This window comes from Nelusetta ayraudi, unplaced genomic scaffold (genome assembly GCF_046127955.1).
Source record: "Nelusetta ayraudi isolate G7.1 ecotype Tasmania unplaced genomic scaffold, CSIRO-AGI_Nayr_v1 ptg000135l, whole genome shotgun sequence".
NCBI lineage: Eukaryota > Metazoa > Chordata > Actinopteri > Tetraodontiformes > Monacanthidae > Nelusetta > Nelusetta ayraudi.
Genome location: NW_027466185.1, coordinates 12,654,711 through 12,680,929, shown reverse-complemented (window position 1 = coordinate 12,680,929; position 26,219 = coordinate 12,654,711). Strand labels below are relative to the sequence as shown.

The 26,219-nt window shown below is 47.3% G+C and overlaps 3 protein-coding genes across 7 annotated transcripts in view; all 3 read right to left on the bottom strand.

Moving 5' to 3' along the window:
- Positions 1–10,969, bottom strand: part of celf3a (cugbp, Elav-like family member 3a) — a 28,503-nt gene extending 17,534 nt beyond the window's left edge. For all 3 annotated transcript variants that reach the window (XM_076011827.1, XM_076011829.1, XM_076011828.1), the window contains exons 1-3: positions 10,272–10,969; positions 9,207–9,359; positions 7,301–7,383 (exon numbers count right to left, since the gene is read on the bottom strand). In XM_076011827.1, the coding sequence (XP_075867942.1) occupies positions 7,301–7,383; positions 9,207–9,351 (228 nt within the window). In that variant the 5' untranslated portion in view covers positions 9,352–9,359; positions 10,272–10,969. The remainder of the gene's footprint in view (positions 1–7,300; positions 7,384–9,206; positions 9,360–10,271) is intronic.
- cers2a (ceramide synthase 2a) overlaps positions 1–11,890 on the bottom strand; it is a 40,244-nt gene extending 28,354 nt beyond the window's left edge. Inside the window, exon 1 of the mRNA XM_076011833.1 lies at positions 11,886–11,890. The gene's annotated coding sequence lies outside the window, so the exon portion shown is untranslated. The remainder of the gene's footprint in view (positions 1–11,885) is intronic.
- Positions 11,891–13,186: 1,296 nt separating this feature from the next.
- Positions 13,187–25,853, bottom strand: rprd2a (regulation of nuclear pre-mRNA domain containing 2a). 3 transcript variants are annotated; one of them, XR_012923820.1, is made up of 12 exons: positions 25,331–25,852; positions 23,130–23,259; positions 22,841–22,992; positions 22,651–22,703; positions 22,419–22,545; positions 22,160–22,335; positions 20,993–21,335; positions 19,734–19,970; positions 19,478–19,654; positions 16,066–18,010; positions 13,520–13,713; positions 13,187–13,385 (listed from the first exon to the last, which is right to left on the bottom strand). XR_012923820.1 is itself a non-coding variant. In XM_076011819.1 (10 exons), the coding sequence occupies exons 1-10, from the start codon at positions 25,503–25,505 to the stop codon at positions 16,356–16,358; spliced, it is 3,222 nt and encodes a 1,073-aa protein (XP_075867934.1). In that variant the 5' UTR covers positions 25,506–25,853; the 3' UTR covers positions 15,292–16,355. The 3 variants fall into 3 exon arrangements, 2 of the variants coding, with proteins under 2 accessions (XP_075867934.1, XP_075867933.1); XM_076011819.1 differs by lacking the exons at positions 13,187–13,385; positions 13,520–13,713 and having other exon boundaries at positions 15,292–18,010; positions 19,734–19,967; positions 25,331–25,853; XM_076011818.1 differs by lacking the exons at positions 13,187–13,385; positions 13,520–13,713 and having other exon boundaries at positions 15,292–18,010.
- Between the last annotated feature and the right edge of the window lie 366 nt (positions 25,854–26,219).

Genomic DNA, 26,219 nt, shown 5'->3' with positions numbered 1-26,219 from the left:
CCCCTCTTCCCTCCTCCTGCTCGTCTTTCTCCTCCTGTTGCTTCCCTCCGCCCCTCCCTCTTTTTTTTCTTGTCTTTAGGCGTGTTTACCAAAAAAAATCAGCCCCTGCCTGTCTGATCAGCAGCCAACAACAACAACGACAACGACAACAACAGCCTTTTTCCAACGTTTGAGTGTTTTTTGCACCCCCCCCCCCATCACCCGCCCCTCATTCCCCCCGCCTCATCTCCAAACAAGCACGATGTTATGCGCGATGACGCTTCGACAAAACACGCACACACGCGCTTAATCTTTTTTAGCTGTGTGATGCTGCTGCTGCTGGTGCTGCTGGTGCTGGTGGGGAACCGTTTGGATTATAAAATATTAAATCCATAGATGATCCAATCAAATCACGGCTCGACCGCTTTCACTATCAGCACGATGACACCCCACCCCCCACCCACCACCTCTCACACCCCACTGTTGTCAACATCAAAGTCCAGGGACGACTGAGAACTCGACTCAGAATGTATTTCTTGGACAGATGTAACAATCATTTCTGCCTCTTTCTGTTGACATTGTCCAGTGTATAGTGTGTGCGACTGTGTGTGTGTGCGTGTGTGTGTGTGTGTGTGAGAGAGAAAGAGAGACAGACACACATTTCTATTCCCCCCTCCCAATCTAAATCCATTCGGCTCGTCCGTCCGCCGGGGAGAGCAGCCACTCTGAATGGTAACTATATCAGCAGAGACCATCTCCGCTGCTCTTTCAAGAACATTTACAGCAGGAGGACAGAGGCGTGCGTGTGTGTGCGTGTGTGTGTGTGTGTGTGTGTGTGTGTGTGTGTGTGTGTATATGGTGGAAGAGGAGAGGGAGGGGGTAATAGGTGGTGGTGGTGGTGGTGGTGGTGGGAGGGGCCGCCTTCCCCTCCGCTCCATCACACAGCGCTGGTCATTGCATCGCGCCGGTCGCCGAGCAACCTGGCATCCCTGGTCCCCGCCGTCTCCACGGCAACGAGACCTGCGACCGTAATCAACCTGCTGCCGCCGCCCCTCCCCCCAACGCCATCTCTCTCCCGCTCTCTGCTTTCGTTCTCCTCTCCCTGCCACTGCCGCCGCTGCCGTCTCTCCATCCTCTTCCTCCTCCTCCTCCTCCTCCTCCTCCTCCTCGCAGGAAAAATACACTTTATAAGACGGGAAACACTTGTGAAGCCGCCCGGGGAGGGGGTGATGGAGGGGTGGGTGGGAGCGACGCAGAAAAGAACAAGTGCAGGTGAAAATTGGAATATTCACCGTCAGGCTCGAGAAGCAGAAGAAAAGGCGAAGAGATGTAGCCACGATTGCCACCTCGGACAAAGAGTTTCGGAACAAAGCGGCGACAGAGGGCGAGCGAGGGAGGGAGCGAGCCAGCCAGCCAGCCAGCCAGCGAGGGAGGGAGGGAGGGAGGGAGAAAAAAGTGGAGCAGAGATGTGACGAGCGAGGCCTGTTAATGCTTCCACACGTGGATGCACACACAGATGTGCACACGCAGGCGGTGACGGCGGGGCAGAAAACTCAACCTTCTCCTGGATTCAGACGCTCAACTGAATCAATCACGGACAAAGAGACTGACAGCAGGACGGCCAGCGCAATTCGATAATATTCAATCAATGAGCCGCTCGTCAGCGTCAGAGCTGCTTCCAGTCGCCGTCCTCAGAGCTCCCGCCGGGCTTCGCTGACAGGTCCCGGAAGAGAAAGAGAGGAGGAAAAAAAAATATAAATGCCGACGGCTCTACCGGGCCCCTCAGTTCAGCGTTGCATTTTTCACCTCAGACAATCCCCCGAACCAACAAGCTCCTTAACATGGAAAAAAATCCCTACAGTGAAGGATATCAAGGAGCAAATTTCCAGCAAACACTCAAGTTGACTCTCGATTGTTTCGTCTCTTCTCCACTGCTAAATATTCATGTCAAGTGTTGTTTGACTCGACTTGGTGGAGCTGAGGGGGGTGGGGGGACTTAATCAAATCACGGTGTGCGGGTACAGATAGGGTCTGTGTCCTACTTTGTCCTACTTTTTTTTTCTTTCTTTCGTTTTTTTGTTGCTGTTGTAAAAAAAAAAAAAAAAAAAAAAAAATACACTTTTTAATTTTGGCATGGCTGACATGCTGTAACTCCGCCAAGGGCCAGTTTATCCCCGAGTTCAAAGAGCCCTGATAAGTTCTGTGACAACAGAACAAACACACACACACACACACACACACACACACACACACACACGCGCGCACACACTTGCCTACCCCCCCAAACACGCACCATTCCTGGGTAACAGATGTCTGTATTTACGCTGATAAACACACTGCCTGAGTGCACCACCACCACCACCTCCACCTCCTCCTCCTCCTCCTCCACCCTTACAGCTACCCACTGTTCATTATGTCAAACTTTCATTCATCTCTTCCTCCCCTCCCCCACCCTCCTTTACACACACACACACACACACACACACACACACACACACACACACACACAGTCGGCGGCAGCCTGCCCTTCCTGCGTCGCCAGTGTCGTCGCAACTGACACGCAGACGTACCGAAATTAAAATGGAAGCACAAGCGAACCCGTACAGACGCTTTCCTCCAAGTGAGTGAAACGCAACGGCCCCGAGTCTCGCTAATTGCTCGTCATCATCATCAACTCTGCTCCTTGCCGACATCCAGGCGTCCTGTTCAGAGGAAACGCTCTCTCTCTCTCTCTCTCTCTCTCACGCAATCTACTGATTGGTCACATACGTTTAAAGCTCTCATGTCTCACCCATTTTTACAGCCTTATTATTGCAATCTAGACTTGGTAATACAAACAAAACTCTATAGAGTTGAAAAAACGGAATCAGCAGCTGGCGGTGGGTAACGTCAGTAACCTGGGAGAACAATCTGTGAGGCATCGGTGCCCTTTGTGATATGTGAATGGAATAAAATCTAAAAACGGAAGCAGGTAAAAGATGGACTTGCTCTCACTACTGGTATGTGCTTGCAGGACCTTTAAATCTAAAAAAGAAAAACACTCAGGTTCACTATCTTTTAAGGGCCGCAATCACCAAAAACTGATCTTAACCTCAGTGTTTTTTGCTCTGTTAAACATTAGGTGTCAGTTTCAACTCGTTCATACACTGCCGTTAAGAAAGACAACGAGCATGCAGCACTAACAGCTGTAAAAGAGCCTGTAGCAACGCCCTGTAGCTGTGTTCCTGCCCCGTGTTCCGGCAGCAGCAGCAGCAGCAGCAGCGGCAGCAGCAGCAGCGCTTGTTCAGGCATTAAGGGGCGAATCACTGTGGCACTACAACTTCCCATCTCATATCCTGCACAAAGAGCCGCGGCTATATTTAGCGTATGCATTTATTTCAGACTATTGATAAAATCCCTCTGTCTGCTCCGTCTGGGTCCTTATGGCTGAGTAAATGTCAAGCTTAGTCAGATGTTCCACTCGGTGCCGACTCTTCCCCTCTCGTACGGGGCGGCGGCTTAAACACAGAAGGCCTCGGTGAGCTCGGAATTTTCTTTTATTTCTTTTATTTTTTTTACTCTCGCGCAACAAATATTGAATGAAGAAACCTGAGCGGAGCGCACAATGAGCGCAGCGACTTCCATCCGCGCGCCCATATCTCTGGATGTGCGCTCTCCATGGAAACGACGCACACGCAAAAGCAAACACGAGTGTGCGCACACGCACGCACGCACACACACACACACACACACACACACACACACACACACACACACACACACACACACACACACACACACACACGCGCGCACCCTTCATTAAACCGTGTTAGCTCGAACACCTGCCCACCCTTCCCCCTCCCTCCACTACACATGGAAATGTACACCCAACACACACACGCACACAGACACAGTTACCCTCCCACTTGGGCACAGTCGCATTATTAAATACTGATTGCATTTAAAATTAATGGAGGAGATGTGTGGCAAATATTAATTTCAGTAAGTGAGAGGCGTCGAGGAGCAATACAGTGAGTCTGTAAAGTGGCTAACGTGAGCTTAAGAATCTTTCCCCCGTCCAAAGCAGGCATAAGTTCCACAATGAATGACAACAGTATTTATTTCATTGACCAGCATTTTAGCATAGAGCTAGCCTAGCTCAAATATGAGGAGAATCAAATGGGGTAAAATAAGGAGGAGGAACAAGAAGTGCCAATCTGCAGCGTTCAAAAAGGGAACTTCTTTGTTTTTGGCTTTGTGCTAAGCTACGCTAACTTACGCAGCGTCCCGTCACAAAAGACTAGATCAAGAAAATCAGCAGGGGCTTCTGACAAACAAAGCAAGACCCAGAAGATTTGTGACATTTGTTGTTTGAATGCTTAAAGGATTATTTGGGGAAAAATGAAAAAAAGCAGCTGTTGATTCGTGTTTGTCTGTTATGCAAAATCCCTTTAGCTCGACTGATTCCAGCAACGTGATTTGATTATTTGACAGACTTTTTCCATGTTTTTCAATTCCTTTGTTTCTGCACATGTAGTCGTTGACCTAAAGTGTGGCTTTTGGAAGTTGTCAGACAGTGTCATTAATGAGATGTTTATTGTCTGCGTGAGCCCGATTGTTAAAGAGTGAAGCAGAGACTGGGCCGGGCCGTGAGACCAGCGGGGGCAAAAGCAACGAGAATGTCTTTTCTCCTCCACAATCTCCATCTCCACACTTCCTCTCCGCTGTGTGTGTGTGTGTGGATCTGTTTTATTGCTCTCTCTCTCTCTTTCTCTCACCCCTCCACCCCCCGGCCCCCACCGACACCACCCCCACCCTCTCCTCACTTAGAGACGGACTCTGTCACCTGAAATTAAACACAGGGCCAGGTGCAACTCTAGAAACAACCATCTGTTTGCCCATTGCCAGACTTTTCTTTCTCCATTTTCTTTTTTCCTCTCTCTATTGTTAGCAGAGGTGGGATGCGGGGGGGCTGGAGGAGAGCGGGGGAGGGGCGGGGGTGGCGGCAACCTTAGTGAAAGAACAAGGAGGGGGGGCTGTGAGAGGAGAAATGCTTTTTTTTTTTTTTCCAAATAATAATAATAATAATGAAGAGGCAGCGCTGAGTATTAATGACATCCTTCTGCCTCGCCCCCCCTCCGCCTCCTCCCCACGTTCAGGTGCGCTTTCATCCAGGCACTCTCCCCTCAGTCCTATAATTGCTTTCATGTTATTTCTTTTGTATCGCCCCGGCCATGAGATGCCAAAGTTAATTATTCTTTGGCAGTGCAGGTGCAATTAGATGACAATTACACCACAGCTGGTAGCAGGGGTGGGAAGCAGCTCTTGTCCGTGTGGGAGCTAATAAGATGGTTTTCATCTTTTGGCAAAGAGGGAGGGGGGCAGAGGGGAGGAGGAGGAGGAGAAGGGCGCCGGGAACGCGAGCAGGGAGGCGGGTGGTGGGGTGGGGGGGGTTAGCTTGTTCGGCACAGCTTAGAGGTAAGAGGTTGAGGAGGACGAGAGCCGCGGGGATGGAAGAGCAGCCCGGAGGGGGGAGATGGCTTTAGCCGCGGGGCTTCGGGCCTGGCTGATCCCCTTGCGAGAGGTCGGCGGGGTCATGCTACTGTCACGCTAACAATGGGATTTCTTTTTGCGGCCACCCCTTAATACCAGTCTGTCCCTCCCAAAGCATCTCCATGTCCCACCCACCAGTCCCCCACCCGTCCCCCACCGCCTTCAACGGCCTTTTCACAGCGACGTCCCCGCGTCCAGACAAATCAATGAGTCAGTCGGCGCTAATTTTAATAGCAGCGCCGGCGGTTACGTCTCACCAGGGGCCGAGCAGCACAAGATGGGAGCGTTAAGGCCTGTGTGCTTTGTGTTTTTCGGAGCTCCAATGGTGCTCATTAATCGATAGGCCGTCCGCCTTTTTGGATGTTTCCCAGAGTGGATCTGGACAATGTGACGTGTCCAGCTCGGTGCCAGGAGCCCTCGAATGACAAAGGTTTCACCCGCGATGGCACGGGACAAGCAGAAGCAGCGGCTTCTCAGAAATAAAGAAAGAAATTGATCAACGCTACACATACTTCATTAAAACGCTTAATTAATCAGTTATCATCTTCCCCCTGCGCAGCCAAAAAAAAATGACGATGGGGTGCTGGTGGGTCACTGGAACATCTTGAGGCCCTAAAAAATATATCTAAAATAAACCACCGCACCGCATGATAACCATTAAATTAAAAAGGTTTTTTTGGGCAAAGAATGTGACACCACCATGATACATTTTTCACCGTCCTTCATCGTTCCTTTATTCCTTTAATATCCTCTGTCTTGTTTTAATAACTGTGATAAGCAGATAAGAAATTTGGCACTAAATTATGAGCAAATCGCACTTTCTTTTTTTTTTTTGAGGGGTAAAGCTTCTTTAATCGTTCTGAATAATGAACCAGATTTCTAAAAAAGACAAGGGAATCAATACTGGAAATAATAGCTGGTCCCAAATGGAACTATTCCACTCTTTCCTCACATTGCACCGTCTAGGGAAACAAAAAAAAGAAGTGGTGGTGGTGGTGGTGATGCACATTACAACAAAAATAACCAAAAGGAAACGGGAGGTGTAGCCTTGTTAGCAAAAGAGGAAGCCGCTGCCGCCGCCACCACAGCAGCAGCAGCAGCAGAAGCACTGAGCCCGGGAGCACACTCTGTCTCAGTAATTCCTTGCCTTGTCGCCTTGTCTCTCATGGAGTCGCTTATTATGGAGACGCGGCTGTCATGTCATATTTAGCGCTGGAAATGTCATTTGGCAGCACACCTGCTGCCTGGCTATGCTAATAGGGCTAGGGTTAACTTTGATTAGAATACAGAGGGAGAGACAGAGGAGAAGAAAAGAGGAGAGGAGGAGGGCGAGGAAAAGGAGGAGAAAGAGGAGGACAAATACACAGGCGCAGAAATAAGGATTTGAAAAAGATGACAACAACAGCACAAAAAAAAAAAAAAAAAAAAAAAGCCATCAGAGCGAAAAAGAACAGACAAAGTCACTCCGGCAGTGAGCCGTCCCCCCTTCAACTCGTGACATGTTGCAGGGTGACTCATGCCGTAACTGGATGGATATGTCTGGATGCATCACATATGAAACATAAGAGAGAGAGCAGCCTCTAACCTTTATGGGGAGGACGGAGGCAGCCAGGCCTGCCCGTGCGTCAAACTCTGTTAATTTCAGCGTGTCATGCCGCGGCGCGTCCCTACGTGTCAGCGCCGCGCTCGCCATACGCAGCGACGCCCCACTTATTCTGCTCCCTTTCAACGCGTGAGCCGCTGAGAGGATCTCCAAAAAAATAGATAAATAAATGAACGGCACACTCACCCCAGGTAGTGTCTTCTGCTCGTGCAGTGCATTCTGGGCTTTGAGGGCCGACTCGCGTGCACAGTATGTCAGGAAGGCACATCCTGTGGACAAGGCAAGTGGTTAGAGATCAGCGAGTGTGCGTGTGTGTCTGTCTGTCTTATGTCTACCAAGAGTGAAGATAACCATGTTTTGTATAAATAATCTAAATAAAATCTCCGGCCTTGTCCATTTCATCATTACACATGCATATTTAACATGTGTTTGTTTTTTGTTTTTAATTTAAGATTCCCTCTCGTGCAAAATTCACCTATCATCAATAACACGTCTTTAGGCTGTCAGTGAATTCCCTGTTAAAATAAAGAAAGTCTTTCTTTTTTCGTGCTCCACTTTTTCAGAAAGTCTGCATAAAAACACAGCCCTTGAAATCAGATCTTTGGGAATGTCAAAGGGCTCTGATGCCTCCCCTCTGGGACCACCTCGCTGAAGGTCAAACAAAGCTTCACTTTTAGCAGGAAGCCAAAACCAGTGCATTTTAAGCAGGAGGTAATAAACAAAGGGCAAAATACGTTGTTTTCTGCAGATCCAAACATTTCTTTCCCTGAAGGATCAGTTGTAAAGCTGCTCTATTTGAAGTCTGGGATGAAAAGTAAAGCTCTAACAATGGGTGGTATATGGGCCGTATACATCCCCGCTTGTATTTTAAATACGATTAGAAGATAAAAATCTGTGGTTCCTCTGGGCCAGTTTGATAAATATTCATTTGAATTTAACTCAACGACATTAATTATTACATCGTGTCTGGACTTACGCATTTAAATGTGCATTAAATTAACAAAAGAAGAAAAAAAGTATAAAAACATGGAACATTTCGCTCACAACCTTCGTGGTAACACAATATTAAATCATCAGTACCTGGAGAGTGAAGCGGTACCGGACGGATATTTCATATCAGGCTGGTCAAGCCAAATGTATGCAGTCCCACATAATAGACAGAGGCCTCCATTAACCTTTAGGGCTCGCGCGAATCATGAATATGTAAAGTTATGCAGAGTAGGTGTTATAGGTGTTGGAGGACTGATAGCACCTGGCCTATACGTCTCCCAAATGACTGATCCATAAAAGCCTTTGTTTTCCAGTGGCCGCCGCCGCTGCCGCCACTGTGCATTTGCATGAGAAACGACAGGACGGATCATTGTTTGGCTCGGATCCCTTCGGACCGGCCCCGATCCATCTGTCAAACAGGATTTTGAGTTTGTGGAGGACTTTTCCATCAACACACACACACGCACACACACCCGGGTGCCCGTTTGCCATGTGGGGCACAGTTGTAACGCTGGCTGACGCCTGCGACGTGACCAACAACAACCTGCTGCAGGCGAAATACTTCCTGAGAGGCCTGACTATTGGCCGGTGCTTCTCTAGCGACTGCTGCATTTGCATTTTCATGTACATTTTATTTTTTCCAATTCCAAGTGTTTGAGTTAGCGTGTACTTTGTGAATTTTGTTACTGTGGCTCTGTGGTTTCTGATGGTTTCTCACTGAGGTGATGACAGAAAGGAAATTTCCCTGTGGCCTTTCCCTCTCTGATTTTATGTTTCATTTGAGCTGAAGCATCGCAAGTGTTGTCGAAGAGTTAATTGGCTCCCAAGTGTGATTGCATGAAGGTTCAGCAGTGATTTTTCAGTTCATTTGAAAGTTTTCCCGCGGCTTTGACTTCAGTCAGGACACAAAACCTTCGGACTTGCCAAAAGGGGAACTGGGAGAAAATGCAGCTCCACTCCTCTGAAAAGAAAATCCTTTATCTCCGTTTTATGTAACTCTTTAGTTGCAAGTACTTTCTAAATTCTTTAGAATAATGCTGACTGATATGTTTTGTCATGGTCGACTTTTGGTCAACATCCATCTCTCCACTCTTCCCATTACCTTTGTGCATCCCCGTGTATTTGTCCTTTATCACCGTCAACTCATAGATCTTGCCAAACTGCTCAAAGATGGGCTTCAGGTCCTTCTCTTCCAGGTTTCGGGGTATTTGCCCGATGAAGAGCTTGATTGCGTCAGGCTCCTTCATTGAGAAGTCTAGGGGAGGAATAATTAGAGATGCACACACGCACACACTGAGTGGAGGAGGCAGTCAGGAAGAGCAGACAGGAGCCCGCGGGCTTAAATTCACACAACACAGGAGGTGCAAACAGGAGGCCGGGGATGGAAGTGCAGATGGGAGCGTTATGTGGGAATGGCAGGCTGGGGAAAAAAAAAAAAGAAGTTGATACGCCCCCGGAGACACTGTGCTCCTGATAGGAGTGACAATTTATCACGGATATCACAATAAAACACTTTGATTATGAAAAATTCATTCACTGGTTAATCCCTCTTTATATTCTGATACTCTGTGAGCACAGATCCATTATTAAACGCTGCGAGTACTACACAGCCTTCATCAGCAGTAGTCATTTTGCTTCAGCCATTATTATAAGCTGTTACACATGTATCTTTTTTTTAGTTGGGCACACAGTGTACTGACATAATTCGGTACACAGAACAACACAATGGAACAGGCGTTAATTAAAAAAATATGACATCAGTTGTGAGGGGATGAGGGAGCACGATTCATAGCAATACAGCAGGGATTTATTCCGTTTGTGTCGAAAAAAGAGATGAAAATGATCATGAAAGAAATAGAGAAAACAAACAAACATGAATTCCTTAATTTTTGCACAGGCTGAGTCTATAAGCTCGCGCTATACAGATGTAGATGTATTCACATTTGTACTCTTCCCGGGCGCCTATACAAAGATATGACAGCGTGTCTGTCAACACAGCTGGAGACCTGCGCTCTTTGTCAGGGCGCGTGTGACAACCACAACCCGAGACGTAATTTTTGTTTTTAATGGCACATTTTTGACCGAAAAAACAGACAGAGGGTTGAGGGGTTACAGGGGTGGAGCAAAAAATAAATAAATAAATAAATTTTGCATTTCTTTTTCCTACCTGTGGTGCTGCTCGTTGGTGAAGAATGGGCGCGATCAGTGGATTCTTGCCTCTTTTTTTTCCTTCTCCCCCTCCTGGCTGTTGTTTAGTTCTCGGGTCTCAATTATTCAGTTCATTTGTCTGGAGGAGCGTCTCTGGATGCTGGAACAAGTACACGGCCTGGACTAAACCCCCCCACCCCCCGAAATACGAATCAACACAAGTCACATCCAGCGACGCTCCTTTCAATTCGGCATGAGTGTCTTCGGACAAAAAATGTGTCCCTCTTCCCTTCTTCCTTTTCCTCCTTCTTTTATTCCACCTCTCAGAGAAAACCGGGTTCAGAAATAAACAAACGTCCCCGTAGCTTTGCCTGGACGAGGGGCCGACGTTAGAGATCGGTTCAGGCTTCCTTCAGTGGACCGTGGGGAATTGGCAGTCTGCTGGTTGTCCTCTCCCTCTCCGCGTGTGTGTGTGTGTGTGTGTATGTGTGTGTGAGTGAGTGAGTGTGTGCGTGAGTGTGTGTGAGTGTGTGTGTGTGTGTGTGTGAGACTGTACTCCTTTGACGTCGTAAGCCGGTGTCTCCCTCCCTGTCCATCTCAGCTCCATCCCTCCTCCCCCTCGGCTGTACGAGCCGTGATGTCTTCCAGCAGGGACCGTCGCCAAAGTGCCGTACCGAGCTGCAGCAACAGGAGGAAGAGGGAAACTGAAAGCAGAAATAAGGAAAAATACGTAAGATATGTTACCGTGTGAGTTTCAATGGTTGTTGTTGTTTTTTGTAGAAGGGTGGAACGTATCTTTGCCTTGTGTTGCTTTTAATGTATGATTGACTTTGCTTCCTATTATTATTATTATTATTATTATTATTATAAACAATTTGTCGATTTTGTTTGAAATCGAATCAAAAATGTCTCGTTAATTGGGGCATAACTACAGATCAAGAACTTGAAGCTCACATTTTAGATATTTTTAATAGGTATCCATCTCGGTGTACATATTAATATTTATAATGTCGATGCCCTCAATACACAAAAAGACTTAAATAGCAAAGCAGGACCAACATTCATAAAAAAACAACAACTTGATAACAGGTGTTGGAGTCGTTTTGAGAAGTCAGAAAGATTCTATTCAATAGATTTTACAGACATGTGTTTCAAAATGTTGAACGAAATTATATGTTCACGTGTGCACACACAGGCTAAAACACACAGGTTACACACAAGGCGGAGACACGATCGATTCGCGTGCAGGACGTGAAAGGTTGGCCTATGAAGATCTTGCCTTTTCGATTTTTTTGACTGGGATGTGAACACGCTGACGGTCCCTCACATCAAGCGACGCAAATCCGCCTTTTGTTCTTGCGTGGAGCTGTCCGCGGTGCTGAAATGAGTCCACTCGACTCGTGACACAGTGTCACGGCTACAATATTACCTCGAGAGAAAAAAAAATAAATAGAGGGACATTATTTTCACAAGAGTGTTGGTTTATTTTGTATTTCCAGACGACACACGCACATCGCACACACACAGAAGCACAAACGCACACGCCCTCCTCTCTGGCGAGATCTCGACAGCATGTAAACAATGAGCCCACATGACAGCAGGCCGCACGCTTCAAAGCAGTCACGATGTGGACCTGCTGCTCCGGGAGCGAGGACAGTCAGCCATGTTTCTGGTGTTTGTGCGGGGACACGCAGACAGACAAGACAGCGGGAGCAGGGGAGCTCGACGCGCCTAATTCCTTTTATTTCCGCCAGCAGAGCACGTCCCCGGCTTGTCCCTAATGTTAAGAACTGCCATCTGCCATAAGTCACTAAATCCCCTGCGCCTTGCGCGCTGCCACGCCGCTGTAAAGCCTTCGAGTCCGCGCGAAACGAACGCGTCGCTGTTCATCTTCTTGCGATGAGCCACAAGTGAGCGGCACTTCGTTTTGAAGCGTTCGAAATAAACGTGCACTGAGTCCCATGCACAATGGACGTCTGCGCCCCCCCCCTCCTTTTTTGCTTTTTGCATATAAATAAATATATATACATCTAAGTTTGTGGCGGCCAACGACGACATCTGGCGACTGGCAGTGAATACACACACACACACACACACACACACACACACACACAGTACAAGTACATACATACATATATACTTATAAATGTGTGTGTGTATATACATATATGTATATATACATACATATATTTATATATATGTGTATATGTGTGTGTATATATGTAAACATTTATACACACATATATATGTATGTATATTCATTCATTCATCCATCTTCTGTACCCGCTTATTCCTATTCAGGGTCACGGGGGTCTGCTGGAGCCTATCCCAGCTGTCTTAGGGCGAAGGCAGGGTGACACCCTGGACAAGTCACCAGTTCATGGCAGGGCCTGTATGTGCAGGTATATGTACGTATACAGATACATATACACATATATACACATATATATGTACAAGGGTTATACACACACACACACACACACACACACACACACACACACACACACACACACACACACACACACACACACACACACACACACACACATTTCTGGGAATATACACAATATTCAAATCCTCAAAACGACAGGTCCGTATTTTCTTTAGTATGGATCCATTGAGAGTAAATAATCACACTGGACCAAATAACTGCGAATAGAACAAGATAAAATGGAAGGGGAGATTTTGCAACGGCACTAGTCTCAGCCCCCCTCATGGTGATTGCTTTTACTCTTTAACTGTGTTTTATTTTGTACGCACTTTATTCTAAATGCCGGCGGGTTACAATTCACTTCTCATCTTGAATGTGTGATCAAAATAATTTACTTGCTCCAGCTAGTCATAAATTCTTAGGCTGGGACAAAACAAAATCAACAACACTGCATAATTCTCTCCAGAGCATCATTACTTTGTTGAAAATAGTCGTACAGTCACCACTATTGCAACCTTTATTTGTTCAGCAAATATTACTTTATTATTACATAGAAAATCACTTAGAATTGGTATTTCTTTATGTATTGGCGGTGTACACATCTCAGGAGCTGGATCTCAGCGGTACCATGTGGCAGACAGTACATAATAATCTACTTACACCCAAGGAATCTTCTGTCCAAGCAAATTTTATTTTATTCTCCTGATAAAGAAAAGAAATGACACGAGACAGAAAAGCAATTTCATCATCCTCACCTTCTCCCACCCTGTATTGATTGATTTTGATTTCCTGCTGGTGCCACTGAGTTTGTGATGTGCCAAGGCTTGGAGGCTTACCCAGCTGCTGCTGCGGCGGCGGCTCTCCTGTCAGGCTGCGAAGCAGACGCCACCGGAGGCGGCGCAGGGTTCAAAAGAAGAGAGGCTGCCGTGGCGTCAACGCCCCCTCCCCGTCCCCTCCCTCCCGACAGCCAAGCCGCGGTGGAAAAAGGGTTCCCATCACATCAGACACATCAAAGTGTGACTCCAGATCCCTGAGGTGGAGAACAGGAGGGGAGAGGGGATGCAACAGAGAGCAGGTTAAACACAAGGGTGGCAGAAGGGCTTCAGGAAAACGACTGTGATTTCACTCTGTAAACATCAACATCAAGTCTTACATCATGCACTGTCTGTTTTTAGAAGACTAGACTAATAAAGTTACCGCGTGTCCCTGCTCTTTAAAAGCAGCTTCAGGCAAAAGTGCTGCAATCGGTCACGCATGTTGGCAGATCAGAATTGAAGTAACAAAATTATCTCAGTTGAGCACGCTTTTATTTAAGATAAGTAGATGCGAAAACATGATCGGTGTCAATATTTGAGGCCGACCATGTGATCGCATGCAAACATTGGGACATCTGTCCCATTTCTACACCCCTGTTCATGAACGTGCTCTGTCACTACTTCAAAATGTTTCTACGCTCTGATTACTAAAGACTGATTGTTAAAGACAGTGACACGCTCGGCCTCTTGAGCAGCACTGTGGCCTAATTAGCAGAGGATAATAATCAGAATGTCATTAATGCAAAATTGTTGCAAAAGTGTTTTTTTTTTTTTGGCAAACTTGTTTTTTTTCTTGGCAAAGAACATTCTGCATTAAGATTATTTTCCTCCTGACGGAAGCACATGTTGCTACTGGAATGCCATAATAACTTTACAATGATAAAAATACAGTTGGCATCAAAGTACTTTCCTCAGTTAATTTGAATTTTATTGGATTGCGGTAAAATGTGCAGGTGGAAGCATAAAAAAGGGCATTTGTGAATGATTTACTTCAACTACTTGGGGAATTAAAACGACATAAACCCCGAGCTGGCTGCACTGCTTATATTAAGTGTGATATAAAATCTGTGGTTGCTTTCTGGGAAGTCTAGTTTCCTCTGGGTCATAAACTACATTGAAATTGAGCAAAATTAGAATGAATCTCAAGGATTAGTTAATTCTTTTGAAACAATTTCAAAGATAAAATACTAAATGTTTATCAAAAGGCTGTATAGTACAGGAGTTTGTTTTTGCAAAGCAAATTCAAATGGCTGTAAATGCAATCCAATAGGGAAATGCAAGTTTTGCGCGACAAGCCTTGTTGCTGAAACCGAGTCGGACACATTAGAATATAACCTGTCTCCATACAACAGACACCAAACCAATTTTTAAGTTAGCCATTTTTAGGTTAAATAATTGCAGTTTCAAGTATCTGGTCAATTATTAAGCTGGAACAGGATTTTGTGTGGAATCCGTTAAAATTGGGTTAAACATAATGAGACTCAATTTTGAAAGGATCAATAATTGACTGATCTGTTTGTGTTGCCTTGACAAATAGACGTCCAGCTGTCAGCAAGCAATGTGTAAGCAACTAAATGTGTTTTTAAATTAATTGAATTATATCTTTTTATTTGAAACTACTTGAACAATCTGATAGACTGGGCCTTTATTTAGTCGAACATTTAACAGACAAAAGCAAAGACAGAAGTAATTGTTCTGATGATGGATTTTTTTTTAGGCATCAAAATGACCATTAGTTAGGGCAAGAGAACAACAGAGGATGAAAGGTAGGAAGATATAAAAAGAACGACACATTTTTTGAAACTGAGAGTTTTATTGGTACAGATAAAATGAAACCGAGGTGGAAAATCTTCTTCCCCCCGCAAAAATGCACTTCTTCTGCAGTGACGCCGGAGGCTGAAAAAAAATCCCTTTCACACTTCCTTTCTTTTTTTGACTTCCCGCCTCGGAAGAGACTCGTGTTGCCATCCTGTCCAAAAACTTAATGAGCCGTTTAAAAAAAAAAAAAGTATCGGTGAGGCAATCTTGCGCAGTGAGAGAAGGTTTTGCTTGACAAACTCGACAGACCAACCGGGAACAATGAGAGCTCGTTTCTCAGAAAATGCAAATGTGTATTGTGTCGGGGGGAAAGAATATCAATACCTGACACGCATTCTTTCCTGAACTGCACTTCACGCTTTAGCTGGTCATTACTGCGGTGCTGCTGATTAGAAGGAGAATTTTTTCCGAGATGAAGTATATAAAAAAGCAAAAAAATAGATGAAAAAAAGCAGAAACGCTGCGTCGGCCAAAAACTTCTCTTATCTCTTCGCAAAAAAAAAACTCTCTTAAGACTCAACATCCACATGTGCTCGACTACAACAGCTGACTGCATGCATGCGCGCACCCCATGCAGATGACCCTGCCCGTATCGAACTAACGCTAACACACACACACACACACACACACACACACACACACACACACACACACACACACACACACACACACACACACACACACACACACACACGATGCAACGCTTCATAGTGGAGAAATAACACAAAGAGTGAATGATGCATATCCACCTCTGGTTTTCTTTCATCTTCCGTCTTCCCTCCACAACCCAGCAGTCCTCTCAGAGCCTCCGGCCACTTTCACACCTCCTGGCTGGACTCACGGACAAACTCATCGGTTAGGTCTTCTCCGCCCGCTCGTCTCTGTCTTCCAGCAGCAGCATCAGTTTCTTCTTTAATGACCCCCCCACCACTGCCTGTTTTGAGTCCTGACGTCCACTTTGTAACTTTTAATCGGCGCACATTCGTGACAAGCCTCCGCTTTTTAATTTTTTTTTTAGAGCTTAGAGTTGCATGAGCAGTCAGTACCGGGGGGGCAGGAAGGGTCTTTTGGGCCCAAACATGGGACCGGAGGGGGGTCCCATCCCTCTCGGATCAGGACGCTTCAGTCTCATCCTGAAATCGGGGCCCTGGAAATGGGCGAACGGAGGACCTGGCAGTCCGCGGGGGTGAGGAGGCGGGTGCGGCAGGTGCTGAGGTGGGAACGGGGGGCGGTGCGGGGGCCTCGGCCTGGGCGGCCGCATTTCAAGGTGGGGGGGCGCCCGTCTGGGAGGGAAGCGCGGAGGTCGGGGGCCGCGCCACTGGAAGTCCTGGCCGAAGTAGGGGTCGTCGGGCGGAGGGAGCGCCGCGGGCGGGTGGCCCCGGGCCCTGGGGAAGTGGCGCGGGGGGCTGCCGGGCCCGTGGTAGGCCTCGTCTTGGTCTTGGGGTTGGTGGTGGTCCGGGAAGAAGTGCTCCTCGCGGCCGTAGCCGTGCTCGTCCGGGTAGTAGTCGGACTCGTCCTGGTAGTGCAGCTCGTCCGGCTGCTCGTCTTCCGGACGGAACATGGACTTGTGCTGGTGGTCGTGGACGACCATCCCCCTGATGACGCTGTCCATGCCGGCGCCGCTCATGGCGTCGGCGTCGGGCCGGAGAGGCGGCTGCTCCTGGGGGATCAATCTGCCGCCGGCCGCGTGGGGGCGGTTCTCAAAGTCCTGCTGCGGCGGCGGTGGTAAGTTGGGGACGGGGGGCAGGCCGCCCCCTACGAAAGCGAAAGATGATGGGTTGGCCCCCTGCTGGGCCGCCAGCTCCTGGCGCTGCTGAGGTTGCTCCGCCTGGTACTGGTAGGGTCCGGGTGCCTTGTTCTTGTCGGCCCCCCGGGTCGGCGCCGCGTGGTACGATGGCCCGAGCTGCTGAGAGTTGCCTTCTGGGTAAACGTCTCCGCCGTACCAGGCCGGTGCGTGGGAACCCCCGGCGCCGCCTGGCGGGGCCCGGTCCCCCGGCACCGGTCCTGCTCCTGCCGGAGCAGCCACCTGCTGGAAGTGTGCGACAGGCGCGGCGGCCCCCTGCTCCGACACGCCGTGCTGGCCGTACAGGTACTGCTGAGTGAGCTTCCCGTTGGGGGTGGCGCCCGGCTGCAGCGGGTTGTTGGGATTCTTCTGACCGCTGTTCTGGTACAATGTGGAAGTCGACTGGTTCGTAGTGGAGGTGAACGGAGCTGCTGCTGCTGCAGCTGCCACCGCTGAGGGTTTGTCCATGATTTCATCTTGGGTCGGGGTGCCACCGCCCTCGTCCCGCACCGGCGTCCCGCCCTGGTTGTCCACCCCGGTCGCTGGACTCAGGATGTCCCTTCCAGGAGCCGAGGGTGTGTGAAAACCCAGATCGAAAGCGCTGAACGCCGAGTTCCCCTGGAGGAAATTGTGGATTTTGGACTCTAAGCTCTCAGACAGTACGGTCGGTTCCGACTCTGCCGTCAAGTCCATGTCTTGGTGGAGAGCCTGGACGAGAGCTGTGGCCGGGTTGGACGTCTTTTGCGGAGGCACTGGCGAGCTGGATGGGGGGGCTGGCGGGGCGGTGGAGGGCTGGCTCTGGAAGGACACCGCTGAAGGGACGGCGGATGAGGTAGCAGGAGGCGCCGTGCTTGCGGCGGCGGAGTCTGAGAAGTCGTTTGCACGTGAGTTGCTCAGAAGAGAAGAGATGCCTGATTGAAGAGAGACAAATACGTTGTGGTTGTTGTTTTTTCCAAAACAAACTTGGACCTTTCAAGTGGACATGAAAAACAAAACATACAACAAGATTACATAGGTTTTAACACTGACGGCAAAAGGTATTTGAAAATGCGGCACCCATTGGTTTAAAAGCTAAACTTAAGCCCCAATTCCACTGCCCAAAAAAACGTGGTGATGTCCCGCTACTAATCAGCATTTGGTGGCAGTGGAATCTGCTCACCGAGCCGCACTGTTTCGCTACATAACGGGTCAAACAACCCGGCAAGCGACCCGGGTGATAATCGGCTCCGATCGGCTCCGCACCGATCGGCTTGAGATGGAATCTGTAAACCCGGGACAACACCACCTTTTTTACCTGCCACATGGGATGACGTTGAGCGTAACGTGCGCTAAATCATAATATCGCGCCAGTCGCGGCGTATATCAAGCACTGATGCAAAAGTTTTCCATCACGTTCCATCAGCGCTCGATAATTGTTCATTGTCCTCTGGCTGTTTCGCCCGCTGCTCACGCACAAAATGGACCAGACGCCGTAACAATCGCTGCACACCCCGCTGGGTTTGGTGCGTGGAGACGGAACTCAATGCCGATCGATTCCGCGACGTGACAAACCAAAAAACACCAAAAACATGGTGTCATCCCGCTAATTTCAGTGGAACAGAGGCTTTAAAGGGCCGTATTTTCAAATACATTTTGCCATCAGTGTGAAAACACATGTAATCTTCGGCTGCGTTCAGACTGCAGGCGAATCTGATTCAAATCAGATTCCTTCTCAAATCCAATTTTTAGGGCTGACTGTCCACACTGTTTTTAGCAAGGCTCTGTTCAGACTGGGCCACATTATTGACCCGTCTGACAGGTTGCTGGAGCAGAGGCGTGGTCCAGCGTAGTGTGTAGTGTGTGACGTCATATCATTGCGACAGCAGCATTTGTTGCGATACATGGCCTGGAGCAACAGTATCTCCCCACACACTGATGATCCAATGAGTTTCCTCCTCTGTCCAGGCACTGCTGTTTTCTACTGCTTCTGTCTGCTCCATTATGTCACAGCTCTGCACCTGGAATGGCGCCCTCTGGTGGGGCACATTGGGTCTGGCGTCACGTACGGTCAAAACCCATCGGTATGTTTGGAGCTGTTCACACTGAGACGCATCTGTCCAAATGCCATTTGAAACGACCTCCGGAAGGTGGTTTCAACTCGTTTTGTAAAAATCAGATTTCATGCAATTTGTGACTGTTCAGACTACAAAAGAGCCGTCCAGTTTCAACGGGCTGAAAATTGGATTTTGGCTGGCAGTCTGACAGCGGCTTTTATAAGGGTGGGAGACCTTTTTAAAATTATAATAACTATGTTTTGTGTTTCACGTCCACTTTAAATTTGCAACAGCAGAAAGGTTTGGTGTCGCACACATAAAAAAACCATGACAACAAATTCTCACCATCGAGACTGTCCAGGCCCTGGACTTTGGAGAGAGCGCTGAGGAGGTCCGCAGGACTCATGTCTACCTTGGACAGGAGGTTGACCAGGGAGCCGGTGTCCTGGGGAGCCGCAGAGGAAACGTGTGCCGTCGTCTTGAGGGAAGGAGGCGGCCGGGCAGCTGCGGGAGGACTGTCGGCTGTCGGCGACACAAGGTTGAGGTTGAAGAGAACCCTGTGAAGAAACGGCACGCACCACTTCACGCCGTCAGCACCTACCTGTTTTCTTCATGGCAGAACTCAAACTGTTGAGGATGGATTCAATTTTAGCCAGATCCACGTTGTCCAGAGTCGACTCGGGCTCGGGCTCGGGCTCGGACACGGCCGGCGCGACGGCCCGCTTCGGCGCTGCGAGCGGCTCCTTTTTTGTGGGGGCCGGGGTGGAAACAGCCGCTGCTGGAGTTGACAGTGCTGGGGTGGACACCACTGGGTCGCTGGCGTCTCTTCTCTGCTCTTCTAATGGGAAGTCACGGTAAACTTGATTAATCAAGGAAAGGTCTTTGACTGACATGGCTGAAACAAATAACGTGGTGTCCTTTGTTGTTGACACATAAAAGTAGGGCTGGGCGATACAGATTTTTTTAAAATCTCGATATGCTTTTCAACATTGATCGATCTCGATTTTTATCGATATGATCTCGATATGTAATATTTGCAGAATGTGTCAGAGCGAGGGGCATCCTGAAGCTGGAAGAAACCACAACAGATTCACTGAAACTTAACAATAAAGTTTGATGACACGTGACTTTTTATTTTCATATGGGTCGATGGCTGAAGAACAAGACTGTATGTTTAGTTATTTCTTTAACCGAGCCGCTTCCGCTCGTGATGCCAACGGCAGGAGAAACAATTGTGGCGTTGCCTGGTTGTGTGTGGGGTGTCGCACCAGCTTGAGCCTGCAGAGTCACAGTCTCTGTGCAGTCGGGGGGGGGAGGGTACCGTCTCAGGTGATTGAAAAGATACCTGTCCTGGTCGGTATCAACCGCTGGCATATTTTACAGACCGGCTTCGTCTGCTCCTTGTCACTTTTGCCAAACCACTTCCACACAACTGACGACGTGTTACTTTTTTTTTTTTTTTTTATACCAATGTCATCGGTTTCGGGTGCTGTAGAGACGTCGCTTTCACGTTTGGCATCGTTTTCTCCTTCCTCGCCTTCAACTTCACTCATATTTTCCTCCTTACCAACTTGCAACTGTAGCCGCTCTGCACGATGGGGAAGTGGGGGTGCACTGCTGACACGTGGCAGCCAGCACACTCTCATACTGTTGTTTTTTTTCACATGTGAGCGCCTATCGATAAAACGGGTCCCGGCTGATCAGCGTAATCGATCATAATTTCATTATCGAATCAAGATGGAATTATCGCCCAGCCCTACATGAAAGCTCTTTAAAGAGTTTTGTTAGATTACAAACTCATTTGCCAAAGCTAACTGCCTCTAAGGTCAAACTCCGATATTCTCCACCACACGTGCTCACCTATAATAGCAGCACTTTCCACTTCCTCCTCTGAAAGCTCCATGTCTTCCACCATTCGATTGTCCTTGTCCCAGAGCGTGTCTGGGTTTCTGGGCGAGCCCCCCGGCGAGGACAGAGGGCTCGGCGCCGGCGGCTCCGCCTCGTCCTCCATGACGGAGCCGTCCAGGTCTGGGTCGGCGTTGGCCAATTCCATATCGTGGAAGGGGGACTCGGAGCCCGTGGGAGACGGCGCGTCCGCCGAGGGCGAGGGGATGGGCGAGTCGTCCAGGTCGGGCAGCGTGGCCTTCAGCGCGTCCAGCTTGCGCTTCAGGTGGGACACCCGGTTGGCGAACGTCTGGTAGGCCTTTGCAAAAGAAACTGTTGCTGATTAACAAACAACTAGTGGCTCGAGAATCATTCTAAACATCGCTTCTGCCAGCGTGTGCACACACTGCGTTATTGACTTTACTCACTAGCTGTGTTTGCATGGACACAAATAATCGGAATAAAAGCCCAATCAGATTAAAAATGCTTCATGTAAACACCGATCCAGTCCATTCGGAAAGGTATTTCATTCTGAGAGAGAGAGGGGTGGTTTATGCCGACCATTATTCCGAATGGCGTCCATGTACGCACCCATTCAGGTCCTGTCTTTCTGGTTGGGGAAAAATTAAGTCCACTGCGCACGTCTGCTACGTCAGCGTGACACGTTTCCGCCTTTGCGGCAGCCAGTCATTTTTCAACAAGCAGAAAACATGGCGGGAGGGAAGCAAAACTGGTCCATATTAAAAAAAAAAAAAAAAAGAGGGGAGGAAAATAAAATGCGAGGCGCACAAAGAGTGAAGGAGCCGAGGACGTGCAGACATCGCAGCGTTTGTTTACAACCCAGGCAGAAGAGCCTCTTCTTCTTCAGCTTTCCAGGAAATTAGACAACTGCATGCACGCCCAAACAATTTATTCTAATAAAACGCTCAGTGCATGTATACGGACGTGATGATCGGATCATTTTATTTAGTGTCCATGTAAACAGTGGATTTGGAATTTACGAGGTTTGAGGTCGGATTGGAGAAATTTGCGCATGTAAATATAGCTACTGTAATCTACAGCTGCTCCACCGTTTTATCTTCTAAACCTTGAATGTTTACAAAAACACGCAACACTCTTCTCAATAGACAAAGCAACACTCACGTTGGCCACAATCTTGACCTCCTTGTACTGCATTTCATAGAAGATGTCAGCGTTGCTGAGCGCCTGCAGGAGAGGAGGCCCCGTTTTGCACTGACTGTTGAAGAACTTGACAAACTCCTGCAGCTGTGCGCTGCCTTCCTCAAAATCCTTGGAAAATTTCTTCCCTCCCGCCTTATCTGGAAGAGACAGAGAGCGTCTTGAGCGAGCGAGGGACAAACGTTTAAAGCTCATCTTGCTGCGGACGGTGCGAGACAGACACCTTTCAGCTTCTTGAGGGTCTCGTTGTTGCAGATGTCAATCCTCATGGCGGCCAGCTGTTTCTCCCTCAGGTCCACGTCCTCGATGGATCGCTTGTACTTGGACAGCTGCTCATTGAGTGCCTGGGGCTGACGCAAAAGAAACAGCAAATGATCACTGCCGCAGTTGTGTGATCAGAGAAGAAGAGGTTTGACTTTTTTATTTGGTTTCAGTGGAAAAACTGTGCTGCTTACCACAAACTCAGCCACAATCTTGGACCGTAGATATGCATTAGACTCGACTGGAGCTTTAGGGAAAAAAAATCACATCAAATAGTCAACCAGTCTGTTAGATAACATAGAAAAAAACACTGTGTACAAAAAACTAATATTTAAATGTCTGGCATTGGGGAGAAAGTGAACTAACAGGGAAGCTAGTGCTCACTTTTTTGTTCTACAGGTGTTTCAACCGGTGACTCTTCTTTGACCAAACTGCTCCTGAGCTCTGAGATGAGCGTCCCTGAATAAACACCCCTCTCCTCCCAGATGGACAAAATCCTCTCCAGAGATTTGATCACCTTCTGGTCACTGTCTTGACTGAAGAGGAAGCAGAAAATAATACTTCAAAAGACAAATCTTTTTACGGGTTATATACATGTAAAGACAATTGTGAAACATAGAATGGCTTCAATATTTTCACTGCACGTCGCTCGGGTTAAAAAGAAATGACTCACTTGACCAGCGTGAAGGTTTCACGCAGGACTTCGGCGAAGGCTGTGCGGTAAACAATGGCATTTTTCCTTTTACAGTTCTGTATGACATCGTTGGCCAGGTAAAAAAGGTTGAGTCTATGTGGGGCGTCAGCTGTCAGAGGAAATAAAGCACATGTAAATCAGTACACTTCTGAAGAAACAGTCATTTAAAATGAGCCCAGAGAGGGGACAATATCACATTGCACCAAGATTAAAAGGCTCCATATTTTACTTTATCTTCCAAATGTCAGTAAAAAAAAAAATGCTTTGCAAGATAAATTATCCAGAAGTTACCCAATCTTGAAATGAACTAGTTTCCCTAATCACGTCACGAAAGTTACAAAAGTACAAAAATCTTGCAGATGACCAAAGAAAGCTTTACCCTACCATATAAATCAGGTGAGAGAGACTTCAGATTTAAAAGGAACAACAAAAAGGTGCAGCATGTTTTTAAAGGAAGAGGTTGTGTCAGGTATTGCCACCAGCACTGACAATGCATTGATGGAGGGGGGGAGGGACGGGGGACAGGGGGTGAGACAAACATTTTCAGAGTGAATGTAATCCAAATGAAGTTTATACTGGATTTTTGCCAGGACCTCCTCCCCAGAAAATATGATTAAAATAAAAGTTCTGAATTTGAACTTAAACATATGAAACCTCTATTGTGAAACATTCACATGATAGACGCTAACATTTTATATAGTTGGTTCAAAACCTTGCATGCCTCTGTACGGTTCTGTATCTTGTCGAGCTGCTGTAAATGTAAATTTCTCTTGGAGATTAATAAAGTATTCATCTATCTATCTATCTATCTATCTATCTATCTCACACAAAAGCAGAGGGACAAAATAAGAACATATAACTCAGAAACCAGAAGTCATATTGTTTTGGTTATGTGAGGCAACTGTTGCCACAGATTGTTGTCAAATACTTCAACACAAACAACGGCAAAGTCTGGAGAGGAATCAAAATATCTGGTAACACTTCAGCTTGAACTCAGGAATAATCAATGAAGTTGTGGTCACATATCAAGGTCTCCATGACTTCACACAGCACATTTATGGCTAAATTAAGAAGAACTCGACATTATGTTTAACATTAGAAATGCAGAGATACCAAAATGCAAAAACTATAGATTCATTTGTATTGAACATATTGCAACATTCAACACACCTATACACATGTATGTAACTCAGACAGTGACAGGGTTAGGGATACTGTGTTTTCTCAGCACCATCCGCAGTGATGCTATTAACACCAGTGTGGTTTCAGGCTCGAGAGGTTCTGTCACGGCGACGTCTTCTCGACAAGCAACTGGGAGCTTTTTAAAATTCTATCACTTTACACAAGAACTTCAACATAAGACCTCGTAACAGTCAGTAACCTGACTTGCTCATAACAACAAACACACCACACCGATATCAATTTACACAAAGATTAAACTACCAACACCAACGCGACCTCTCCAATCACTCATAGAATCATAAATGTGCAAAAAAAACAAAACAAAAAAAAAAACACTTGACATTATCAGTCCAATTTGCCAAAATAATCAACAACCTCAACCTCAACAATCAAACACCCAAAGACAAGAAAAAGCGTTTACATGAATCGTTGCATCAGATTTAACATTTTGGTAGGCAAATAACTGATTTTAAGGCAGCATCTCCAACCCATTAGTTTCGCCAAGCAAATAAAGCATCTTTAATATATTATTATTATTATTATTATACAGACAACCTGAAACTGACCAATCTTGTCATAGTCACACAAAATATGGACCCACATTTCAGTGTGTGATTAAAAATAGGACTCTGCTAAAGCAGAAATGTGTTACTTATATGTAATATATACGTTCTATATGAGAGGGATAATTTACAAGCAGGCCTAATGTTTATTTTCGTCTGCAGAATAAAGTTCGGAGTAATTCCGCTTCAAAGCAACAGACATTTACTGTCAGCCTCGCTGGCTGACGTCTTGTGACCGCTGGCTGCACACTACAAATACATGGCAGAAAGTCCAGAGTCCCTGTGTTTGCACCCAGAGAAAATATCAACGGGAAAGATGAGTGAGGCCCTTAGCTATCATGTTCGCAAGCATCAACAGGTGGGCTGCTGCCGTTCTAACTTAAAAGGAGACACCGGCAGAGGTGCACAAGCAACTTGCGCTAGGCTAGTACTTACACTTCCTGACACACTTCACCCACTGTCGCACGATCAGGCTGTGGTACTTCTTGTTGTCGATGCACCACGTTGACAGTCCCTGAATGGAGTCCATGGTGTTTGAGACATTTTGAAACTTCCTGTCCAGGGTTGATTCTAGAGAGTCGCCAGACGAGCCTCCTGCTCCTGCCGCCATGTCCGCGGGAGGTCGCACCGCGCGCTCTCATTACAGAAAACAACTGAAGTTAGCCGGAGCTAGCACTTAGCTTAGCATGCTAGCCCACTGCAGCACAGTCGCTTGATTTAGAAGGCAATCGGCAGTCTTTGTCACTCGACAAACGTGTGTATTTTCGGAATACTGCCTCCGGTCACTTAAAACATATGTGGAATTCCTTTGTGAGCTTCAGTGACGCAATCCAAGTAAGTTAAGATTTGAATTTAGTGCCTTGACACATCCCGGGAAGAATTCGCGCATCCCGGACGTATGTTTACTCGTTGCTGCTGACAGACTTTTGGAAGGATGAAGCACACTTCCGCAACCATGTTAGAACAGCGCCGCCTGCTGCCGTGGAAGAGCAAACAACGTGTGTGACCGCCACGTGCTGTGTGCTGTGGGCAATTATTTTTTTGCAACGGGCCACATGACAAGCCTGCATCGTGTCGGCGGGCCGCTGGTTGGAAATAGCGCTAACGTCCCGGAGGGCGCTATTGCTATCGCGCTACACTAACGTGCCGGCAAAGTTTCGTTGGGGGGGTGTTTCTTTCTTTGTCTTTATCTCTCAAAGAATAGACTATGGACGCAGTCTTTAGCTGCATATAGTTTTTATTATAACTTTGCTCTTGGAGCTTTGTAACCAAATCGCCGTCAGCTCTGCTGTACTGCACACACGAGTCACTCCCCAAAGGGTCC